Genomic DNA, 24083 nt, shown 5'->3' on the forward strand with positions numbered 1-24083 from the left:
GTAGATTTAGAATAATTTTTGCGGTTAAAATCTGCTCTTGGATTATTGTGTCAGAGGCATAAATTAGTTTTAATATTATTGATTATGTATATACTTACTTCAGTACTATATTGTACTTCAAAATTTGTTATTGTGACAGGCCTATGTGTGGAATAAACATTCAGAAAAGATAATTAATTGGTCTGTGCACTCATACTGTAAATTAAATATACAAACAAAAAGAGACACAGAAATTTTATTCAGAATTTGTCAAGGCCAAGATTTGTACAAAACACACAGCAGTATTGTCTAGGCAAGGTCAAGGCGACCCATATCACACACAGAAATATCTACAAAAAATGGCAACAAGTACCAAGCTGGAGATGTCCTTGGAGCAGCTGGTGATAAATTGATGTTTGAGGTATTTGTCTTTTTGTTAAAGGTGATAGGTTCACCTTTACACCTATACTCAATATTCAATAACAAGAGAGAAGACAAGAGATTAATATCTTTTACACGCGTGGAGGGAGTACCGAGAGAATAACCTTAGTTACATGTAACTTGCTGTTCCCCCAATACCCTCTAAAGTCTCCTCTCGTTTCTCCAAGCCTTTTATTCAGTATTAGGAGCCCTAGTTACATGGGAACTACTCATCTCAGAACGGGAGGGGGAACAGGCAAAACATTACAACATGAGTAGTTCCTTTTTGCTTTTTGGTTCAGGAAAAATCAAGTCTTGAAGTACCTTTGCTAGGAGGGCGTTCGCTGTCCATTTTAAAGGAGTTGTCATGGTTATTTGCTCATCATAAATTAATTTATGCAGTGGGTTAATAATTTCAGCGCAGTTTAGAATCCACTGTCTGCAATAATTTGTAAGACCTAAAAATTATACAAGTTGTTTTTCAGTAATAGGCTTCGGAGCAGAAAAATCACAGTTTTTCTGCTTTCTGCTATAGTTTTTCCTCCTGCATGTAAGGCGTTTTTGAGCTGTTGTTGATACGGACCCTGCGTATCATCACTTTCTTCTAATCCACTGTGTGTTTTAAACACTTTGATCATTCTAATTTTGAAGTCCTCAAGTTTTAGTTCTCTCTGCCAGGGCGTGTATTCTGACAGTCAAGTCCTGAGCATCATGTTTTAGAGATTTACCATCAGTTCCTGAGGGATCCCAGTCACCTCTGACATGGCTCCAATTGGAGCCCAGCGCAGCCATCCAGGCCTGCTGCGTCTCAAGACCATTTAATTTATAGGAGTCTCGGAGAGCCTCCATTTCAACACAGAACTGATTTACATCGTCTTTGTAAGGTGTAATGCCTTCTACGGCCTTCTTTACATCCTCAGCTTTCCAAGTTCTGTATACAAATATAATCTCACTCTGGTCTGCGAGTGGAGACCCCTGCCTAGATTTAAGCGGTTCTAGGTCAGGGTATGTTTTGTCTGAAGTGTCGTGGGAACTACTCATCTCAGAACGGGAGGGGGAACATGCAAAACATTACAACATGAGTAGTTCCTTTTTGCTTACAGGAAACACAAAAATAACACTTCAGTACAGTGTATTCAGGACAGAGTTAAGGTCAGTCTGCCCTTCCTCATTTCATCTTCCTTAGTTTATCTTCCTTAAGCAATGGTCGCCCAAGATGTTTCCTGTTATTGAGTAGATATGACTTTTATGACCTTCTGCAACTCATAATGTCTGCAATACTCAGAAACAGAATTGTTTAAGTGCACATATTAATACATTGATTATAATAAGATTGAGTAAACAAAAGTGAATATTACATTACCAGTTGATACACAGTGAGATTAATATAAATGTTGAATCCATCAAAAGGTCCACTGTATAACCTTTCTGGTGAAGGGCGCTTGTCTAAAGTCACACTTACCGGTAGCTATGTCCATTTATATAAACAGTGTCTCTACTATAAAAGTTAAATGTTTAAAGTGTAGGTCTGTAGCTCCAAACGCTGCTATAGACTAAACCATAGTTCTCCTCTCTCACTGATTGCGGGAGTTTATACTGGGCCAAGAGACGCAGATGCTGATGAAAGTTTTGCCCCTCAAACGCTGCTCTGCCTGGGTCTCCAATAAGCACTGTCGCTCCATGAGATTTAATGCAGCGATCCAACCAAGTGTGAAGAGTTGAGGCCAAGCTCTCATCGTAAAACATATCTCCCAGGAGAATCAGGTCAAAGGGCACGGGCTCTGAGTTTATCATGTTTTCGGTGGAACAAACTGGGGGCTCCAGGTTGTTCAGTTCTGAATTTATGACGGTCACAAGTCCTGCAACTTAAGACATAAAAATTATATTTAAGTATCTTGTAATAATCTAAACAAAAAGCCCATTAATTATCACTATTGCAGAATACTTGACATATACAAATTTCTTAACTGGGACAACACAATCAAATATGCAGATTTAATTTTGGTATACAAAGTTTTTAATAATCTTGCTCTACCTCCTGTAAAAGAGTTTGTGAAAAGAAATTCAAATTGCACAACAAGAGCAGCTCTAGAGCTGACTCTCTGTGCCGTTTAGGAAATGTGCTCTCTTTTGCTAATCGAGCAGGTCAAACATGGAACACAGTGCAGTTCATATACAAGAGCTTTCAACACTGGCAGCATTTTCTAAAGCTTTAAAACAGTGGTTGTTCAATGGTCAAATATGCCACCATGTTTAACCAATTTACATTTTTTTTATATTGAGGGGTTGTTGGTTTAACTCTTTAAATCTTGATTTCAAACTTCAAATGAACTGTACATAAATGTATTTATAGTGAGTTTGCTGGTGTTACTTTTGTGTGATTGTTGTTGTACTTTTCCCTGTCCTGTGGATGAAAATTAGCCACACTGGCCATAATCTTTACAAATTTACACTTTTAAATGTTCATTAATATATGCTGGCTCTTTACAAATAAATAAATAAATAAATAAATAATAAATAAATAAATAAGATTAAGACTAACCAATAATTTACACATTCCCATATAGCCTGGACAATTACACAGTTAGAGATATTAGAGAGATTTAAATAATCAATCAAATCAATCAATCAAACTTTATTTATAAAGCACTTTTCATACAAAAATGTAACACAAAGTGCTTTACACAGATTAAAAACAATCCCACATTTCCACCCACCCACCCACTAACCCAACCCCCACAGCTGCTCAACTCGACACAACCAAACATCACAGACACCCAAACACCCAACCCCCCCCCCCCCACACACACACACACATACACATTAACCTGCTAAAATACATAAAACGACACATAGTAAAATGTGAGGCTGAATACAGGCGAACCAGTTGAGAAAGCATCATCAGAGGAGCCGTCTACATCAGGAGCAGAGAGACGTCCACCACCACCAGGAACCACCACAGGAGCCAGGGGAGAGATGAAGCCCAAGCTCCAACTCTCCACCAGGAGCCCACGGGACAGACCCGACAGCTACAGCCGACCTCTGCTCCTGATGCAGAGGGCTCCTAATAATAAAACTATATTTCTAAATAATAAACTAAAGTACCCCTGGGCTTAAGGTGGCTGTGAAGATGCATAATTTGCAGTGACGCCTCATAAAAAATATAATAAAAATCATATATTTTTTTAATCCAGGTTTTATTTTCTATGTATATTCTATCCATGGATTTCAGAATGATGAAAAATTAGAGCCACAACAATTAACAGTTAATATAACTGTTATAATAAAAATATTTTATACTTTCAATTATGGAAAGTCCTGAAAAAAGAAACTGAGACCCGGTTAAATGACAGGTAGAAGTGACTTACTGGAGTCAATATCGTTGGCCGTGACATGTTTAGCACCACACTTTTTGGCTACAATAGCTGAAGCTCCACACCCGCTGCCCACGTCCAGCACAGATTTGCCTCTGCAAATCTCTGGATTATCCATTAAGTATCTGTAAAACAAATGGAACAGATTACCTTAAAACCAACAAATTATCCGTTTGGTGACATTATTATCGTTAACCTCGAAATGGCTTGTCCACCTGGCCAGTAAATTGCCCAGAATGGGTCACTAAAAGGCCATAATTCTGGTCTTTCTGTCCAGAATCTGCATTTTGGAGTAAAGAGCCTCAGACGGATCTCAGGGGTCAGAGACAGGTCACCCACGACCTCAGTGTTCTCCAAAATAAATCTTCGAACGTGAATATCTGTGTGACAGGTACGCGCTGAAATAATTCTTCCTTTTGACGTTTTATAAACACGAAAAAACACAGAAAGTACCGAGCGGTGCATGTTGACACTGTCCAGTTCTCTTCACAAACCCCCAACATACTTGTGTGGTGTAAACTCAATGAAAAACGATAAAGCTACACAACATTTTGGAGATTATCTGACAGAAAATAAACCGCCGAAAACACGTCTGCGTGATAAAAAACAGACAAGAGTGCACAAGAGTCTAATCCATAATAGTTCTTTTAATACATGCATAATGTAAACATTAAACCCGGTCACTTTTGAGCGTCGGACAAATTCCTTCACCTAAATGATCCCTCCACTAAATGATTTGTGGTTTTTAGTTCCTACGGAGAATAAACAGTGAAAATAGGCTACAGATTTTATTATTATTATTATTATTATTTTTAAATAATAATTTAATCTAAATAACATACTATATTTTAGACTCGTTTTGGGATAAGTAATAAAATAAAAAAGTAGAAGCAAAACAAAACAAAACAAAACAAAACAAAACAAACAAACAAACAAACAAAAAAAAAAAAAAAAAACCTTCATAGCCCGTCAAAGGCAAGGGAGAAATTCAATTTGTCAACTGAACACCATTTAAAAAAAATGTATTAACTGTTATTATTATTTATTTATTTTTTTATAAACTTTTGTCCAGTTGACAAATTTAATTTCTGCCTTGCCATGGATTCTACCTGGACTACTGAAGGATTTTACACACACAGCACACAGTAAAATATGTCTGTCTATGACTAAAGAAACCATAGACTGTGGACTGTAGATAACATATTATTATAAAGTTATTTCAAAGCAAAAAGGCAATAACCATGCCTACGCTCCATGGTTAACTGTACCAAAATAAAAGGCTGTCTGGCTCCCCCACCTGGTCACTCTCCGTAACTGCGCACCGTCTAATTAAAGAGTCCTGACAGTAAAATGAGGTTCCGTGGAAGTAAAGAACCAAGATAATTAGAAGCGCGTGTGTTTTTGGAGTCATATTCTGCTCGAGTTTCTAAATATGATGCAATGATGTCTCAGTGACTGTCACACATTTGGCTGCTACAGTGTGAGCAAAAGCTGCGCCTAATTTAAGAATTGCTTATGTAAGAATAAATAGGCCTAAATATCAAAGTCATAAAATTTTAGAATAAAGTGTAAGCCTATTGTAGTCGCTAGGAATGCAGCAATCCAGCCTTTTCAGTTCCACTACTGATATATCGATACTTTCACTTGAATCTGCCAATACCCGATACTGAACGATACTTGTGTTGGGATATAACATGGAAGATAAGATCACTTATTACACAAGAGATCCAGTTGTGTTATGGAAATGTCATTTATTCATCAAATAGCTCCTGAACAGTTTTATGAATAAAAATTTAAACATTATAAAATGTTCTAGGCCAAAGTCAAACTGTAAATGTTTTTTATTACATTCAGTTAAAGGCTGTTGTGGATTTCAAGCAAAAAAATTAAAGAATAAAATGAACTGAGATGTTGTCTTGAATTACAGTTTCTGATTTATTAAAGCAATAGTGCACACAATTGAAAAACTACCTGCCCCTGACAATCATAGCGATACATACAGAGCCCTTATACCCCAGAGAAAAGCATGTACATAAACCAGAAAACCAGTTTAGACTCGCATATGGAGGACAAATCCAGAACATTCTGTCACAGAGATTAAACAATGAAGATATTGGGACCAAGAGGTAGAGTTGCAGTACTCGAGACCGGTCTTGGTCTTGGGACCGGCCTTAAGACCATTTTTTTTTGGTCTTGGTCTCGTCTCGGACTCCACTGCATTGGGACTCGCTCTTGTCTTGGTCTTGAGGTGCTTGGACTTTGTCTTTTCTCAGTTTGAAGGTCTGACAAATCGACTAATGATAAAATGGAGATAGATTTATAAAAACATTGATAAATAGCATGTGCCAAAATAACTGTAAAATACAAATACATGTAGAAAATGACAAAGATGGTCTTGATTTGGTCTCGATGGGCTGTGATCTCGGTCTTGTGTCAGTCTCAGCCTTTAAAAGTCTTGGTCTTATCTCAGTCTCGACCCTCAGAGGTCTTGGTCTTGTCTCGGTCTCGGGACCCTGTGGTCTCGGACAGATCTTAGTCTTGATTAGCGCGTTCTTGACTATAACACTACCAAGAGGCCACGGTGAGCTGCACCATGACACATCTTATGTCTGTCTTACAATAGACCCAAATCACGGCTTAAGCAATATCATCAAACTGATGCCTGATCCAGAAAATGTCTCAGTGTCACCCCTGATATTCAATACCAGTGTCAGTATCGGTGCATCCCTTTAGTAGCCCTGTAGACCTTTATTAGACTCTTAGCCTATTGAGGTTACTTGGCTCAAATTAATTATAGCTCCATGTTCTTTGTGCTCGATTGCAGATTATAGACCTGCCACCTTTATCCTGCTCACTTTAGTGTACAGTCTGTAGTAAAGGGACATCAGCGCCTGCAGCTCCCTGTTCTTCTGAACTCAGATCTGTGCAACATCTCTATACAGGCTATTATTAGCAGAGTCCATCTGTGCACAAACTTTTTTCTTTGTTGTAAATTTTGTGTTGGCTACATAAAAATAAAACTGCTTATTGCCATTTCTTTTTTCTTTTTTTGGTCAATAACATATCCAGAAAGAAACACCATAATATAATGTGCTGCTATGAAAGGAGGATAAGGTTCAAAAATCAAAATGTTAGTCCTGTTTACACACCTACACCGTCACATATGAGTTCACCTTTTACTCAGGCTGCACACTGTACTGTAGTCCTGTCTGTGCTGTGCTGATGTCACTTTCCAAACCCGTTTAAGTGATTGATATTCAGCGTCCCATGTCTGAACATGTGTTTCTTATCGGCGCTCTGTCCCTGCCTGAACATTAAAGCGTCTGATTGATTGGTACTGGACACAGACATGACAAACTGGGAACTGTTGACACATGACAAATTGTATGTTCACATTGTGCATATTTCATTTTTACATTTATATACAGTAATTACGGCTTGTTTGACTCCTGTCTTTTGCTATTTTTGCTACTTATTTTTAATGTATTATAAGCATTTATAGTTTTACTCTTTGTTGTGATAATATATTGTGATTTTCTGTGTCCAAACAATTTTCCTTGTGGATCAGCAAAATTTGTCAAGTCGAGTTATTGTGAATGTGTTAAATAAAGTTTGACTGACTTATCTAACTGTTGTGTTTTGTTTAATGCCCCTTATAGTCTGGTGCGGTTTATATGTGAAAAAGTTCAAAAATAGACCATTCAATGACAGTGCGCCTTATAAACCAGAACATCCTATAGTGCAAAAAATACGGTAAATTTACACATGTTTAACTCACAAATCCTGCATATTTAGGCCAAGTTTTTCTCTCAAAAATAATTAAAACACAATTTCATGTATATTTTTGACAAAGTAACAACATTATTAGACATTTTAAAGCTCAATTTTTGCGTAATATAGGACCTTTAATAATGGTTTGGGTCTGGACTGACGTGGACTAAATGCATTTACACAAAGACATTTTCTCCAAAACATGACCACACATAAATCTCCATCACAATATCAGTTATAAAAGAAAATGCAGAGGGTAAATTAAATAAGAATGCAATATTTTTAAGTGGGCATACACAGAAATTTGCAGGATGATCAATAATACCATAATTCCCCTATGTCAGCATGTTTTCTTTATTTATAGAGAGTGTTTTTAAAGCCTTCTCTGCTTGATTCTGCTGATGGGGGCATTATTACACTGTACAAACCAAATTAACCCAGGCCACACTGGAGATGATTGACAACACAAATTGCTTCCAAACAGTGAACGGGCTGACAGTTCTCGCCCAGGCGCTTAAAATAGAGGCTATAAAGGCATCTGGGCTATAATGAGTTTAATTAAGAGCCTTTCAAAAGTGGCTCCATGTGTGAGAGTGCTGCAGCTTCAGAGGGGGGGAAATGAAAGTGTGAAATAGGGCTCCAACAATTCTGAATTTTTATGGAATTGTTTTATGGAACTGTTGACCATTATAATGATTGTAAATTGTTATCTGGACTATGCAAGAATACAACTGGCAAAAGATGTTTCAGTATGAAGACAGCACATTATTAAAAAGCTCAAATCTAGCCAAGTTAAGATGACCTGAATTAAGAAAGTGTTGTCATGATTTGAATAAATTTCACTTGACAAATAAAATTATCTGCCAATAGAGCAAGTCTTTTTGTAGTTAAAATATGAAAATACATCTTGCTACACTTAAAATAAGAAAAACAACAACTCTTTGCACTTAAAATAAGAAACAAAATCCAATGTTGCTTGAATTAAGAAAATTTGAATTGAAGTTAAAAGTAAAATGCTCTTAATTAAAGTCATTTTAACTTACCTAGATATTGTTTTTTGCAGCGTAACGGTTTGGTCTGGGTCCGTCACCTGCTTGTTTCTATGGAGATGTCATTGCTCTGCCTGGAATGTTCCACAGTGTGACATTAAACAGCTCTACTCTACATTTATTCAATTACAGGTGGTTTTATAATACTGGAAAAATAGATATTCTGACTGTGAGTGGGGTCGCCTCTCCGCAGATCTGACCTGTACCTTGGTCTGGTTTGGACTCCATGAAGATAGAGGGTGGCAGTAGCTCAGTTGGTAGAGCATTTGCCCACTAATCTGAAGGTTGGTGGTTCGATTCCAGCTCTCGACATAAAACATCACAGGTTCAGAGGTCAGATCCACTGACCCCACAGATGAATGCAGTCGTTGTGTCCTTGGGCAAGACACTTAACCTTAACCTTGCCCACAGTGTCTGCGTACACTGGTGTGTGAATGGGTGAGTGGTTCCTTGTTGTAAAGCGCTTTGAGTGCCTTGAAGGTGGAAAAGCGCTATAGAAAAATGTGACCATTTACCAAGACAGAAAGGTTTAATGTACATACTGTGGAACATTGAAAACAAAGCAATAACATCTTCATAGAGAAAAGTGTTTGATGGGCCCTCCATCAGAAATGTTAAACTATGCACCTTTAAATAAAATGCCAAAAAAGATAAAAAGAGATACACTGCCAGTTATTTATTGCAATTCAAGTTGTGCAAGTCCAATGAAGCGCTTGAAATGGTACAAAGGTAAAAACAGAACAGACAGAGGTTAAAAAAAGATAAAAGATACAAAATACAAGTCCAAGCTCTGCCAAAACTACCTCAGGAAAAAAGAACAAGATGTTAAGATTGAAAACATGGAGTGTCCAGCACAGTCTCCAGACTTACACCCCATTGAGCTGGTTTGGGATGAACTGGACAGAAAAGTGAAGCAACCTACAAGTGCCACACATTTATGGTAACTTCTGCAACAGACTTGGGAAGACTTTTTGAAGAATATTTTATTTCTATTGTAAAAAGAAAGAGCCACTAGTGTGTTCAGCTGTTATATCTGCCAAAGGTGGACACTTTCATGAATCAAAAGTTTAGAATTCGTTTTAATCAACATTAAACAGTAAAAAGCTGGAAAAAGCATGGTGTTCTAAAACTTTTGATTGGTAGCATATATATTTTACATCAGATAACTAGTGTTGGGAAGTAACTGAATAAATGCACCGAGACTGCATATCCTGAATTCTAATTCTGAGTAACTGTATTCTGGTTCATTTACTTTTTCATTTGGTTGTTAGTTACTTTTATAAATTCATGGGGATATGTTGCTGATCTTGATCACACAGTTGAGGCTTCAAACTGCCCGATATTAGAGAGAAAAATATAAAACACAGCTCTATTGGTGTGGCATGTGTGATTTTTCCTTCTCTAATTAGTAAGAAATAAATGCCTAACAAAGCTGTTTTTACACCATAATTTAAGTGCAATATTCAAAGTATTCAGAATACAGTACTATGATTGGACCATGTACCAGAGCACATTACAAAATACATTTCAACGCAGGCATTCAGTATTCTGCACCTAAATACATTACATTACATGCCCTGTCACTGAAAATAACTCTTTATTTGAAAATATTCTCCATCAAGCTTCCAAGCAGCATATATATTTTTTTATATTTATCTTTAGTTAACATTGTATTTTAAAAATGTCTATCCATCCTGATTGTTATTTGTTTATTGTAGATGCCGCAGTACATTTTTCTTTTATATGTAAAGGATTTGAATGTATAAATAATAATTTGACATACAGTATAAAAAATAAACATTCAAATTCTTAAATTGTACAAAATTTACCCATGTTATAATGCTGTTACATCATAAAAACTTACCTGACGCTGTGTTTTGTTTCATTTATGCATGTTTGAGTAATTCTGAGTTATTAGTCTGTCTACATCTGCAAAGCTCAAAATGCTCTTTTCCACCTTGTGATGTCATGAAGTGGTGATTTTGAAGTTAACAGTGCTTTTAACTTTTAATCAGCAGTAGGCAATTCCAGGTTTGATATTATCCAAATCCTTTTACTGAAGGTGTCTGGAGTTTAAAAGTGTTTTCTGTTTAAGAGAAGAACTAAATATGCAGGATTTGTGAGTTAAACATGTCTGAATGAAACAAAACTAAACTCCAGGTCTGTTTTTAATGAAGAAAAAACATTATAACAAATCAGAAAATAGCGTAATATGAGCCTTTTAACTGCAGTCCTTGTGTAAGTACTTGAAAGATCTTTTTGGTGTGCACTATTTTCTGCATTATACCTGCAGTAAACCTCAATAAAGTATGTTTATTTTGCACAGAATCTGGAAATAAATCAAAACAGGGTCCATATTTTGCATTTTAAGCTGCCATTTGCTTTCCCTGGAGTGTCAGAGGAGGGAGCGTGCGGTGAGGCTGTTTCCAAATACACACGAGGTAATGGAAAAACATGCACAGTGGACACACACAAACTATACCAGGCCAGAAATGCTCCAATTATGACAAATATACAGATCGACATGAGGCTTTTTTCAGTAATGAGACAAAGGCAATTTCAAAACAAAAGCTGCCACTCTCTCCTAAGAGTTCTATGTTTGAAAATGATGTAGGTAAAACAGAACAAAACAGGTGTTGTTCCCGCTTGGGTCACACATTCTGATAAAAGAATCTCAAATATTAAAGGACAAATGTTACACTATTTTCTGATTTATGTTATATTCTCATTAAAAACATACCTTGAGTTGTGTTTTGTTTCATTCACACATGTTTAACACAAAAATCCTGCATATTCCTTTCTCTGAGTTCTTCTCTCAAGCTGAAAACACACTGTTCCACCTTGTGATGACATGTGGTAATACAGGAACTACAATTTTATTCTATTTATTTATTTATTCTATTGTATTCTATTGTATTCAATTCTATTTTATTTTATCATATTTATTTATTTTTTATATTATTATTATTATTATTTATTATATTTTTTTTTCTGGTTTAATTTTTGAAAAAAACAAAAACAAAACAAAATCAAAATGTATAAATAAAATTAAATATATATTAAAAAAACAATCATTTGGATAACTTCAGCCCTGAAATGGCCTCTATTCATGTTTACGTCACTAAACTGGAAGACATGCAGAAACATGCGGATAACAACTTCCTTTGGGCTCTGTTGGCGATAGTAACTCGCCCGGTTTTCTTCATCTAGACGTCACTGTATTCTTTATTTTTTCCTGTGCATTATAATTTGTCAAACTAAGGTAAAGTAAAGTAATTGTAGATCAACAGTTACAACCAGGTGCCTGTAAGCCTGGATCTATATGCGATTAGAGTCCCGTCCCCCATGGAAATCTTTGGCAGGTTGTGAAGACGCTGCTGCTGAATCCACGGTTTTATCACATGCACAGTGTCGGTAACTATCCTCATTTTCCAAATGTCTTCCGGTAAGTGTGAATAGAGCCTATTGTGTCTACATCATTCTACTGAACAAAAGGTAAAATGTAGTTGTTAGCTGATGTTACATAGTCTGATTCATCAGCCAGTTTCCACTAAGTGAAACCTTCTGACTTCGCAGCATTAGGATTCGTTCACTCGACGGTAGGTGGGTACTTTTTTTTTTAACCAATTGCTGCTATTTGGTCGTGACGTATGTAATGCGCCAAATCCTGTAAGAAGAAGGACAATAACGCCTTTTCCCTTGATAAAATTCACCAAACATTCCCTTTAAATTCTTGATCTCAGGAATCGTTGCCAACACAGAATGTATGGCTTCGTCTACATCAGGGTTCTCCAACCTGTAGCTCAGGAGCTACCAGTAGCTCTCCACCCCCTTTCAAGTAGTTCAAAAAGGGATTTTCGAATTATACGTATTGTGCTGAATGACTCAAAGTTGATGAATTACCTTTATAAATGTATAATTAATTTTGATGCCTAACTTTGTGCACTAATAAATGAATAAAGGTTTGGGTCTTATAGGTATCTAACTGTTCCCCATCTTTCCTGTGCTCAGTTTCTTGTGACTGCTAAAATTAGTAGCTCTTTGGCATTTTCTTTTTGTAAAGGTAGCTCTCCAGATGAAAAAGGTTGGATTCTTCTGATCTACATCCATCTCGACTGCTTTGTTTACTGTTGTGCTGTACCACAAAACGGACCCGGACAGGCCTTTGAGTTTGACGTCATGGCTTCACAGCTCTTCACAGCTCTTCACTCACTGGCTGGTGCGCGGTCTACAACTTCTGGGGTTCTTACAAACCTTCTAGTGTATTCTGATTCCTGACCTAGTTACTGGAGAGAAATGAAATTGAGCGGAGGCACTAGGTGGCACCAGCCTGGCTAGATGTCATAAGGTTGAACAGCGCATTTTGACCTTTGGAGACTAATAATAATAAAGCGTTACTAAAACATGTGTGAATGAAACAAAGCCCAACCCAAGGCATATTTTTGATAAGGCAGATAAAGTAAAAACATTATAACATGGCTTAAAGTTCACAAGAATCCATTTTGTGTAATGTAGCTCCTTTAATGTCCCTGTAAACAGAAAGGAGTGGCAGCAGTGGCTTGTGTGTGGCATTGTTTCTGTTGAGAGTGAGCTGGTGCAATGAGGGAGTATTTTTTTCTGGTTGTTCAAGGTTAGTGCAGAGCCATAGTTGCATTTTTAAAAAATCATTCTTTTTTTTTTTTTTGGATGTTACAGCTTGAAAAGTCAGTGAGTTGTTGCAATGTCATTTAAATCTCCCGAGGCAAACTCCTTCCAGTGGTTTGGCTTTGTAAGTGTTTCTCATTTTAGACACAATGTTATAGTATTTTGGAAATGAATCATCTCATATTGAGCCTTCACCGCAGACTGTATAAAGAAGTGGACTAAGAGCGCGCCAGTCAAATGAAGCTCACAGAGGATAGCTGTAATGGGGGTGAATTTCGAGCTAAGTTCTATATAGACCTTTTTCACGTTTACCCATGATGTAGGGTAAACGTAACTTATGTTAATGCTTTTCTATGGCAAAATATCTGTGGAAATGTCTTGTGTATTTTCCACCAGGTTCATAAATCTGCCCCATCACCAAATCTTCATCCAACAAGGTCGACAAAAGAAATATTCTGTCCACAATTTATCCACAACTGTCAAGGTAAGAAAGACAAAAACGTAAAGGCCAACAACAACGAGCATTGGTGAACTACTGAGAAAAACTAACATTATGGTCATGAATAAAACAAAAGCAACTTGTAAACTCAGACTGATTCTAGAATTAAAATAAAAAATAGATTTCATGATGCAGATATTTGCATAGACAGAAAGATTTGTGCAGTTTAAATGTTAGACATGTAATCTGTGAACATCTGTAGCACTCGAACTGTATAAATCTATATCTATGCTAATATCTACATCATGAAACCGATTTTTTATTTTAATTGTAGAATCAGACTGAGTTAACAAGTTATTTATTAATGAATGACTTATTACTTATGTTTTATTCATTAACATAGCATTAGTTTTGCTCAGGAGTTCACTAATGCTCATTGCTCGTTTGTCTTTCTTACCTCGATAGTTGTGGATAAATTCTTCATGGACACAATTTGTCCTTTGTAGACCTTGTTGGATGGAGATTTGGTGATGGGGCAGATTTATGAAGCTGGAGGAAAATAACCGAGACATTTCCACAGATATTTTGCCATAGAAAAGCATTAACATAAGTGACGTTCACCCTACATTATGGCACTTTTGGCTATTGTGAAAAAGGTCTGTAAGGATAAGGAATTTATTTATGGACAAAAAAGTGAAATAAAAACATCAGGATCATGTCAGTCTGTGTACCATTCATTGTTTTGAATTTCAATTAAGAACCAAAAATAATAAAATTGGAAAAAGTTTGTTATTTCATTATTCCATTTAATAAAATTTTAATTATTATAATTTTTTTTTTTTTTTTTTAAATTCTTTGAGTTAGTCTATCTCACCTTTTTGTCACCTTTTCAAAGCGATCAAAGCCTTCTGAAAATGAGCTGTTTATATCCACTTTCTATTTGTTATTGATTTTTTTAGATGATTTTATATATTGTTGACAGTGCTATTATGTCACCTTGGTAACCACTGAACATTCCTCCACACACATACACATAGAACAGCCCCAGAGTGATGTTACTGCGAAGTACCAATTACAAAGACAGTCTGGATGTCACAATATCAATCTTTAGTTTTGGTGATTCATCTTGACATCCAAACAGTGAAAGGCTGCTTCAAATCACAAACTTTTCACAAAATGTTCATTCTCTGCTTCTTTTGCATTACTTGTTTTGTTATTTAATATGCATTGCCCCTTTAATAAATAAATATTAGGGATGTAACAATATCCAAATCTCTGTATGATTTTATAACGTTATGCATCTCATGGTACGATATTTATCACAGTATTTTGGAGTGGCTTATTTAATTGTAGCTATGACACTTTTTTGCTTTTAAAATACCTTGACAAGATTTTGGTGCGAAGTATTCCTCTCATAATCCCAAAAATTCTAGTAAAAACCATATTTCTTCATGTTGTTTGCGCTGAAATTAATCATGGGATATGTAGTTCCCTGTGTTTATTACCTGTTCCTAATAAAGAACAATGCATTTAAGCAAAATAACTTAAAATTTGGTATATTGTGACAGCTCTAATATTATTTTGAGACTTCTGACACTACGATATCACGATATTTTGGTTATTGTTACAGCTCTAATAAATACAAATACAAATGCAGCAAAGAAACACCTGGTTCCTGAATGTGCCCATAACAAACACATAAATATTTGGTATCATATTTTTTACTGCTCGGTGCATTTCCTCAATAACAATTACAAAATCCAGGGTCAAAACATCCTGCTTTAGCCCATGATTCAAGGTCAGGCAGCGTGCTCTTTGTTTATTTTGCTGCAGATAATTGGCTTTGAGCTGCGCATGATAATAAGAGCATAAAAAATAGAAGGTGTTCTGTCTCCAAACGACACACAGCTACTCAAACAGTGATAAGGTCGTGACCTACATACGGCTACACTCACCTCGACGTGAGCCGTGAAACTGGGCTAGGAAATGGACTCGGCTCAGAAAAGAAATCAGGACAACATCTACGCTTTATGTTATGTGTCTGTAGTAGGGGTTAATACAGATGCCCTCCCATACTCCTACACTACATCTGCCTCAGTTCCCAGAGTGTAGAGGGGAAAAAAATGACAATTGTTATTATTTTATTTTATTACAGTTAAAGTTGTAACTTTTGAGTAAATTTTCCAGTGGAGGGTCAGTCAAATGATTTTCTCCATGGAGATATTATTGCTTTGTCTAGAATGTTTCACAGTATAGTATTAAATCTCTTAAATATCTATCTTCATGGAGGCCAAACCAGACCAAGTTATAAGTCAGATCTGTGGAATGTCAGTCAGAATGCCTGTTTTTCTAGGTATTTTAAAGCTATAAAATCACCTGCAATTAAATAAATGTAAAGCAGAGCTGTTTAATGTCATACTGTGGGGCATTCCAGACAGAGCAATCACATACTGATAGAAACAAGCAGGTGACGGATCCTCAACCATAAAGTTACACAGCGCACCTTTAACATTTCTGTACATCCTCCAGAATTAGCGAAGAAGTCTATTTTTCATCTGTTTTCCACTGATAGATGTTAATGTCTAGCCTGATTCATCAGTCGGTTTCACTTTGTGGAACCCATCTGACCTCACAGCATTAGGATTTGTTCATTCATCGGTAGGCGGGTACTTTTTTAATTTAACCAATCACTGCTATTTGGTTGAGACTTATGTAATGTGCTGGAATGCTCAGTGGTGTCCAAGTGATTGGCGGCACAACAGCAAACAAAGCAGAGAATGAACATGTCTGTCAGCGATCATTGTCATTTCTGCGAGGTGAACTTGATGAATTAAAGGTGCAATAAAAAATGTGAAGTTTGTATTTGACAAAGGAAGTCCAAAGGAGGATAGCGTATGCAGTCTGCTATCACAACTTGGGTTGGTTCAACTCTGGGCTGGTTGGCCGGTGTGCGGGCTACAACTTCCGTTCTTGCATACCGTCTAGTGTATTCTGATTCCTCAATGAAAATGTCAGATTTATTAGTCACACAAAATACTTAGTGAAGAAGATGAAAACTAATCTCAATTGCTTTAGTTTTATATGTAAAGATATAACACTCCATACTTGAAAACTATTCATGAATGCAATGATCTTCTTGCATCGATTTTATTATATCACCTCATGGTTGCAAGCCTCCTCCACCATACTGAAACCACTATGTTCATTTTTACAAACTGACCCTTAAGGTCCTTGACAAAAAGCCCAGAGACTGGCACCACTGTGAAAGTTTAAAGTTTAAAGTTTGAAAATGTTACTAATTTTAAGAATCTTGATGGATTCAACATTTATATTAATCTCACTGTGTATGTAATGGTAATGTAATATTCACTTTTGGTTACTCAATCTTATTATAATCAATGTATTAATATGTGTACTTAAACAATTCTGTTTCTGAGTATTGCAGATTTCATGAGTTGCAGAAGGTCATAAAGTCCTATCTATTCAATACCAGGAAACATCTTGGGCGACCATTGCTTAAGGAGGATAAACTAAGGAGGATGAAATGAGGAAGGGCAGACTAACCTTAACTCTGGCCTGAATACACTGTACTGAAGTGTTATTTTTGTGTTTCCTGTAAGCAAAAAAGGAACTACTCCTTTAATGTTTTGCATGTTCCCCCTCCCGTTCTGAGATGAGTAGTTCCCATTGTAACTAGGGCTCCTAATACTGAATAAAAGGCGTGGAGAAACGAGAGGAGACTTTAGAGGGTATTTGAGAGAACAGCAAGTTACATGTAACTAAAGTCCTTCTCTCTCCTCTCCCTCCACGCGTGTAAAAGATATTAATCTCTTGTCTTCTCTCTTGTTATTGAATATTGAGTATAGGTAAAGGTGAACCTATCAAATCTTAAATAATTTTTAAGTTTTTTTTAACTCTGCTATACCACTGAATTCAGAATTTACCAAGACCATAAAATGAGCTACTAGAAGAGGTGCTACTAGTGGTAATTGGTCAGTCCTTTCTCTGCCAAAGGAACCAGACGGTGGAACTGCTCCAGCTGATTTAAAATTGGAAATCAATAGCAACTAATTTTAAGTAAATTTAAATTATTGTATGTTTCCAACCAAAAATGCTCTCACTGAAAATGTAATAACGCTGTATATTTCTTATCTGTATGTAACAAATGTGTCTTGTCTATTTTTATTCATGTATCTTGTATTTTTTCTATGAACACCCCTTGAAAACCAGCACTAAAACACTCAAATTAATGCATCTGGCTTGTCTAATGGGATTGTGATGTCCTCAGTAACCATAAATAAATCTTCATCTCTATCGCGTCAGGCTCCTGCAACTCTCTGTCTGAAATGTAAACAAATTCACAGTGAACTGAACATAATTGTTAGTGTTTTAACATTCAGGCTACTTCATTCATTCACAAACTGGCCTGTCTGTGTGTTAAAGGGGATTTTACACAAACTCTCGGGGGGTTTGTGGTTCACTGACATTTGACCTTTGACACGGTATTCTTTTCTCATTTCTCTTTCCTTCTCCTTGATTCCTTGACTCGGCAGGAAATGGGCGAGAAAGTCCCACCCACAGAGGAGACAAAGTGATGAGAGAGAACATAAACTCCTCACTGAGACCAGTAACGTTTGACTATTTTCTCTGACGTCTACCTCCTGAAGCCTCCCTCGTTTTTACTCCTTCCTTCCCTGGTTTTCTTTGGGACACTGCTTAATAAGACACATTTGATTGACAGCTGAAAAATGGAGTATCAAGGAGAGGAATCAAGGAGAAGGACATGAGGAAAGAGAAATGAGACACGGCCAAGATGGAGCATTCAGCAGCATTTGAGCCGACTCAAGATTTGACACAATTTACACACAAAAAAACTTTACTTCTGATATTTTATACATTCTTTCAACAGAATAAAGTTGTATTAATAGATCATTCTATTTGTCAATCATTTCTGTGTAAATTAGAGAAGTTTTGGTGGAGTTTACACAGTTCCTTATCATAATTTCCAACCCGGACGTAAAAAAATGAAAAGGTAAAATTCTAAATATAATGATCTTAACTGTGTTTTTGTGAAAAGAGTAGTCCAATGTGTCAAAAGCACTTTAAATGTAAATATTAGAAATGTTCAAAAAAACCTCTTCACTTCTCAAACCCCAGTGGGCCTCTATAGGACGGGAGCTCTGTGTGTAATGCAAACATTTTTGAGCTGATGTTTTAAAATTCTATTCCGTCTGGATTTTATAGTTTTGAAAGAGCCATAAATCTGAGATAATATATTCACATTATATTTATAAACTCAAAATCTTATTCAGAATGCTCATATTTCCATCAGTCTAGGTCGTCAATAACGTTAAAGGTGCAACATTTCTGGCACCTCCTTGTCTCCATGGAGGGAGTATTATCTGTTATATAAGGGTGAGTTGTACAGTTGTAAGGAGTATTATCTGTTACATAAGTTGTACAGTTGTAGGGAATATTATCCTTACATCAGGGTTGAGTTGTTGTACAGTTGTAAGGGGGTATTATGTGTTAAATAAAGGTGAATTTTTGTACATTTGTAGGGAGAATTATCTCTTACATAAGAGTGAGTTGTTGTAGAGTTGTAGGGAGTATTATCTATTACATAAGGATGTTGTTTTTGTACAGTTGTAGGGAGTATTATCTGTTACATAAGGGTGAGTTGTTGTATAGTTGTAGGGAGTATTATCCACTACATAAGGGTGAGTTGTTGTACAGTTGTAGGGAGTATTATCGGTTACATAAAGATGAGTTGTTTTACAGTTGTAAGGAGTATTATCCATTATATAAGGGTGAGTTGTTGTACAGTTGTAAGGAGTATTATCCATTATATAAGGGTGAGTTGTTGTACAGTTGTAGTGAGTATTATCTGTTACATAAGGTAAGGGTGAGTTTTTGTACAATTGTAAGGAGTATTATCTGGTACATAACGGTGAGTTGTTGTACAGTTGTAGGGAGTATTATCTGTTACATAAGTTGTACAGTTGTAGGGAATATTATCCTTACATAAGAGTGAGTTGTTGTACAGCTGTAAGGAGCATTATCTGTTACATAAAGGTGAGTTGTACAGTTGTAGGGAGCATTATCTGTTACATAAAGGTGAGTTGTACAGTTGTAGGGAGTATTATCTGTTACATAAGTTGTACAGTTGTAGGGAATATTGTCCTTACATAAGAGTGAGTTGTTGTACAGCTGTAGGGAGTATTATCCGTTACATAAAGGTGAGTTTTTGTACAGTGTAGGGAGTATGTTATGAATGGAGAGAAGCAATTGACAAAGTTACACAATGCACCTTTAATATAGAAACACAAGCCTATCCATGTTTTCCCCCTGCCTTTTTTAAGCAAAACAATATTTTCATAGGAGTGCTTTTTTTTTTTTTTTTTTTTTTTTTTTAATCTAACCAACCATATGGTGCCCCTGCTGTGTATGGCACCTCTCTCCATTTGTTCTCCTTCTGGCAGCCATTAACAGTTTGTTCAGAGAGTGTAGGCCCCAGTCAAATCTATTCACTGTCTGTAGTCTGATTTATTTTTCCCATTACATGTATTCTGCTCGAGTGTGCCTGTTTGATTAGAGCTGGAATTTTCACTGGGCACATAAACACACAAACACACACACACTCACACGCACGCACACACACTCACCCCCACACAGACTCTTTCATCAGCTCCATTCAAACATACTGTAGATCTTCTGTTACTTCTGTCTCATGAATCATTTCGTCTCGCACAGTGTTGGAAAGTAAATACACAAAATACATACATATCAAAAATGCTGAATCAGAATACTACTTTTGAGTATTCAGGTATTGTTACTCATTTCGCGGTGCTCAGAATTGTTAGTTTACTATTAGACTTCAACAAACTTTATTGATCCACAAGGGAAATTATTTGGACACAGTAGCTCACACATCACAATAAATATAATAACAAACAGCGAAAATATAAATGGTAATACTACATTCTGAATAAGTATCAAAAAATAGCAAGAGACTGGTTTCAAATAAGGTAGAATTATATAAATGTGACTGTAAAATGTAATAAAAGAGAAATAAGTAATAAAAATATCTCAGCAATATCAAAGGTTACATTCAGACTGCAGCCTGAAGTGACCCAATCTGATTTTTTCACCCCTATGTGACCTGTATCTGATCTTTTAATGACAGTCTGAACGACACAGATCAGATTTTTTCAAATGCGACCCAGGTCACTTGGATATGTGCTCCTAAAATCGATACATATCCGATCTTTTGACATGAAACTTCAGTCTGAAAGGTCAGGTCACATTCATCCCACCTACACGTCAGGCTCAGAGGCTCATCAATGGAGGGAAAGCGAGGCGAGTGAGTTTATTTATATTTAGGGGGATCGCTTATTCAGACCAAATTGGAGGAGTCTTATCAAAACTGGGCGTTTTTTGAAATGATCGCCAAAGAAATGTCCAAGCGCGGCTACAGGCGTCCTGGCTCCAAAGTCAATGAAAAATAAAGAGCCTGTGAGCCAAATACAAAGAGGATAAAAACTCAAACAAACATAGCCGCCGTGGACGTGTAACCTGTCCTTTTTACCAAGAACTGGACCGTATTTTGAGAGACAGGCCCAGTGTTTAGGCGACTTCCGTAAACACTGAGCACGCTGGCTGTGTGACGTCGTCGTGTCCTCCAATACGCGTGAGGGACACTTTTGGGGCATTTAATATTCACATTGGAGATCACATACAAGTCGCATTTAATTAGAAATGTGGACAACTTTGCAAAAAAATCGTATTTTGCAAAAAAATCCGAATTGAGCATTAACCTCTGCAGTCTGAACGTAGCCTCAAAGGTCTGAGTGCAAAGATGATATGATAATTGACAGGACATAGCCATCTGTTACATAATGATGAGTTGTGTTGGAAAGTAAATATATATTTAAAAAAAATATATAGTGTATCAATGATCAGTGGTGGAAGAAGTTCTCAGTTTTGTTATTTAAAGGTGCACTGTGTTACTTTTCTACTTGTCTTCATGGAGATGTGTTGCTTTGCCTTGAATATTCTACGAAATGGAAATAAATTTGGTCGTCACAAGTGTGTAGACAAGTTACTGGTCATATCTATGAGGAAACGAGCCTGCACTTTGTAAGACTTGATGTTTTTCAAGGTATTTTTGAGCTGCAAAACACCAAAAATTTAGAAATTTTCATGATGTTCTAATTTTTTGAGCTGGATCAGTACAAGGGGTGAATAAAGAGAAAAGAAAAATGAAATAGTGATTGATATGACACATGCTCACAAAAATCAAAGGAAAACATGGCAGTATTTCATCAGACGATTTTGGTTTCAATCTGATTTTACTAAAAAACTAGCATCTGTAAGAAAAATAGTGTGTCCCTCGTCTAATCAGTGATAAATAATTTTGTCAAACAGTGAAATAAACTCAAAGCAGTTTTAATCCGATGTCATGTTTGTTTATTTTTTACACTCTAATAAAAGAAAAGTCAGTGTATTCAGAACATCTTATTGGACCGGAATACATTACATGTTAAAGGTTCTTTATTGCACAATTTTGACTCTTGTGAAAAAAACTTGATTTTAACTGATCTGCTTGTCAAATTTAACATCAATATCTAAGGTGACGCTAAGGTCGGTGTCTGTGGATTATTGGATTGTTTGCATCATAGCCTGTTTTTGTAGGATGCTTTCTGAGTGTTATTTTTATGTTTTTTCTATTGTTCATTGCTGCTTGTACAACACTTTGTTTTTAAAAGTGCTTTATAAATAAAGATGTATGATTATGATTATGATTATGATGATCTTTATTAATATGTGTATCATTTGTTCATTAGTTTTTCAAAATAAAACCAAAAATAAGAAAACAAAAAAAAAACCCAACTATTTTCTTCATTATTTTTCTCCAAAACCAAAATAAAAAAATGGATAACGATTTGTTTTTTCAGTTTTTTGATTTTGTGTTAAAATGAATAATGGAAAAAAGAGGTAACAGCCATTTCCTGTTTCATTGACTTTCATTGCCGGACTTTCGCACCGTATACGGACTGAACCAGGACTAAATCAGTCTCAGTCCTGGTCTCAGTCCCGGTCTAGTCCCGGTCTCAGTCCTGGTCCTGATGTGGTCCCAGTCTCAGTCCCAATCTCAGTCCTGGTCGCAGTCCCGTTCTGGTCCCAGTCTCAGTCCCAGTCTCAGTTCTGGTATTGGTCCCAATCCCAGTCTGGTCCTGGTCTCAGTCCTAGGCTTGTCCTGGTCTGGTCCCGGTCTCAGTTCTGGTCTGAGTCTCGGTCTGGTCCCATTCTGGTCTCAATTCTGATCACTCGATAGTCTACGCGGGAACACCTCCCGGCCCATCCCCCTCAGTCCTGGTTTAGTCCTGGTTTAATCCTAGTTTAATCCTGGTTCATTTCTGGTTCAGTCCTGGTCCTGATCCTCCCATTTCCCCGGAAATGGTAAATGGCCTTTATTCGTTTTCTCCATTTTTCATTTAAACACAAAATCAAAAACTGAAAAAACAAATTGTTATCTGTTTTTTCATTTTGGTTTTGGAGACAAATAATGAAGAAAATTGTTGTTTTTTCATTTTCTTAGTTTTTGAAAAGCAAATGAACAAATGATACACGGATTATTATGATTATCCAAATGATTCTAGTGAAGGTGTATGGAGTTTAAAAACACAGTGGAGCACGTCTTGTATTACCATGACATCACAAGTTGGAACAGTCTAATTTCAGTTTGAGAGAACATAATAACATAGATCAGAAAACAGAGTAATATGGGCCCTTTAAGGTCAGATAGCATTTACTTATTTAAAGTTATTTTATGCTTTGAAACATTTTTATTGAAACTTTAAATACAGGTTAGAGCTGATGTGCTTCACCGATGTATAAAATTGCAAAGATAATTACATCTTTTCATTTGGGGCAGGATGCACTCTTAAGCGTTCCCTCTTAACATATTTTCCTCATAATAATATTACTTAAAGGGCCCTCAAAGCACCAAGGACGTATAGTCTTTTTGAAGATGAAAGTGGGTCAAATTAGAGGCATGAATAACACAGAAATGCTCCAAGGTCAATGAGGGAAGGATTGTGTGGGATTTTAATATGTTAGCATAAGTCAAGTCAGCGGTGACCCCGTGCACAGCCTTATGGGATATCCTCATGAATTTGCTCCTTGTTAGCGGATTTAAAGCGCCCATACTATGCTATTCTCTGATCTATGTTATAATGTTGTTTCCTCATCACAAACGTACTTGTAGTTGTGTTTTGTTTCTTTCACACATGTTTAACACACAAACTCTGCATATTTAGTTCTTCTTTCAAACAAAAAACACTGGAAATTGTATGGAAAATGTACTTTTGTAACTATAATGGACAGTCAAAAGTAGGGTTGGGT

The 24083-nt window shown here is 36.4% G+C and overlaps 1 protein-coding gene across 2 annotated transcripts; it reads right to left on the reverse strand.

Annotated features, from left to right (window-relative positions):
- Positions 1-262: 262 nt before the first annotated feature.
- Positions 263-4451, reverse strand: etfbkmt (electron transfer flavoprotein subunit beta lysine methyltransferase). Of its 2 annotated transcripts, none has more exons than XM_055156005.1 (3): positions 4227-4451; positions 3768-3898; positions 263-2264 (listed from the first exon to the last, which is right to left on the reverse strand). In XM_055156005.1, exons 1-3 carry the CDS (start codon positions 4274-4276, stop codon positions 1915-1917), a joined length of 531 nt encoding a protein of 176 aa, XP_055011980.1. In that variant the 5' UTR covers positions 4277-4451; the 3' UTR covers positions 263-1914. The 2 variants fall into 2 exon arrangements, with proteins under 2 accessions (XP_055011980.1, XP_020786818.1); XM_020931159.2 differs by having other exon boundaries at positions 3970-4451.
- Positions 4452-24083: the final 19632 nt, after the last annotated feature.

This window comes from Boleophthalmus pectinirostris, unplaced genomic scaffold (genome assembly GCF_026225935.1).
Source record: "Boleophthalmus pectinirostris isolate CB_2022bp ecotype Guang Dong unplaced genomic scaffold, ASM2622593v1 HiC_scaffold_2, whole genome shotgun sequence".
In the NCBI taxonomy this organism is placed as follows: Eukaryota; Metazoa; Chordata; class Actinopteri; order Gobiiformes; family Gobiidae; genus Boleophthalmus; species Boleophthalmus pectinirostris.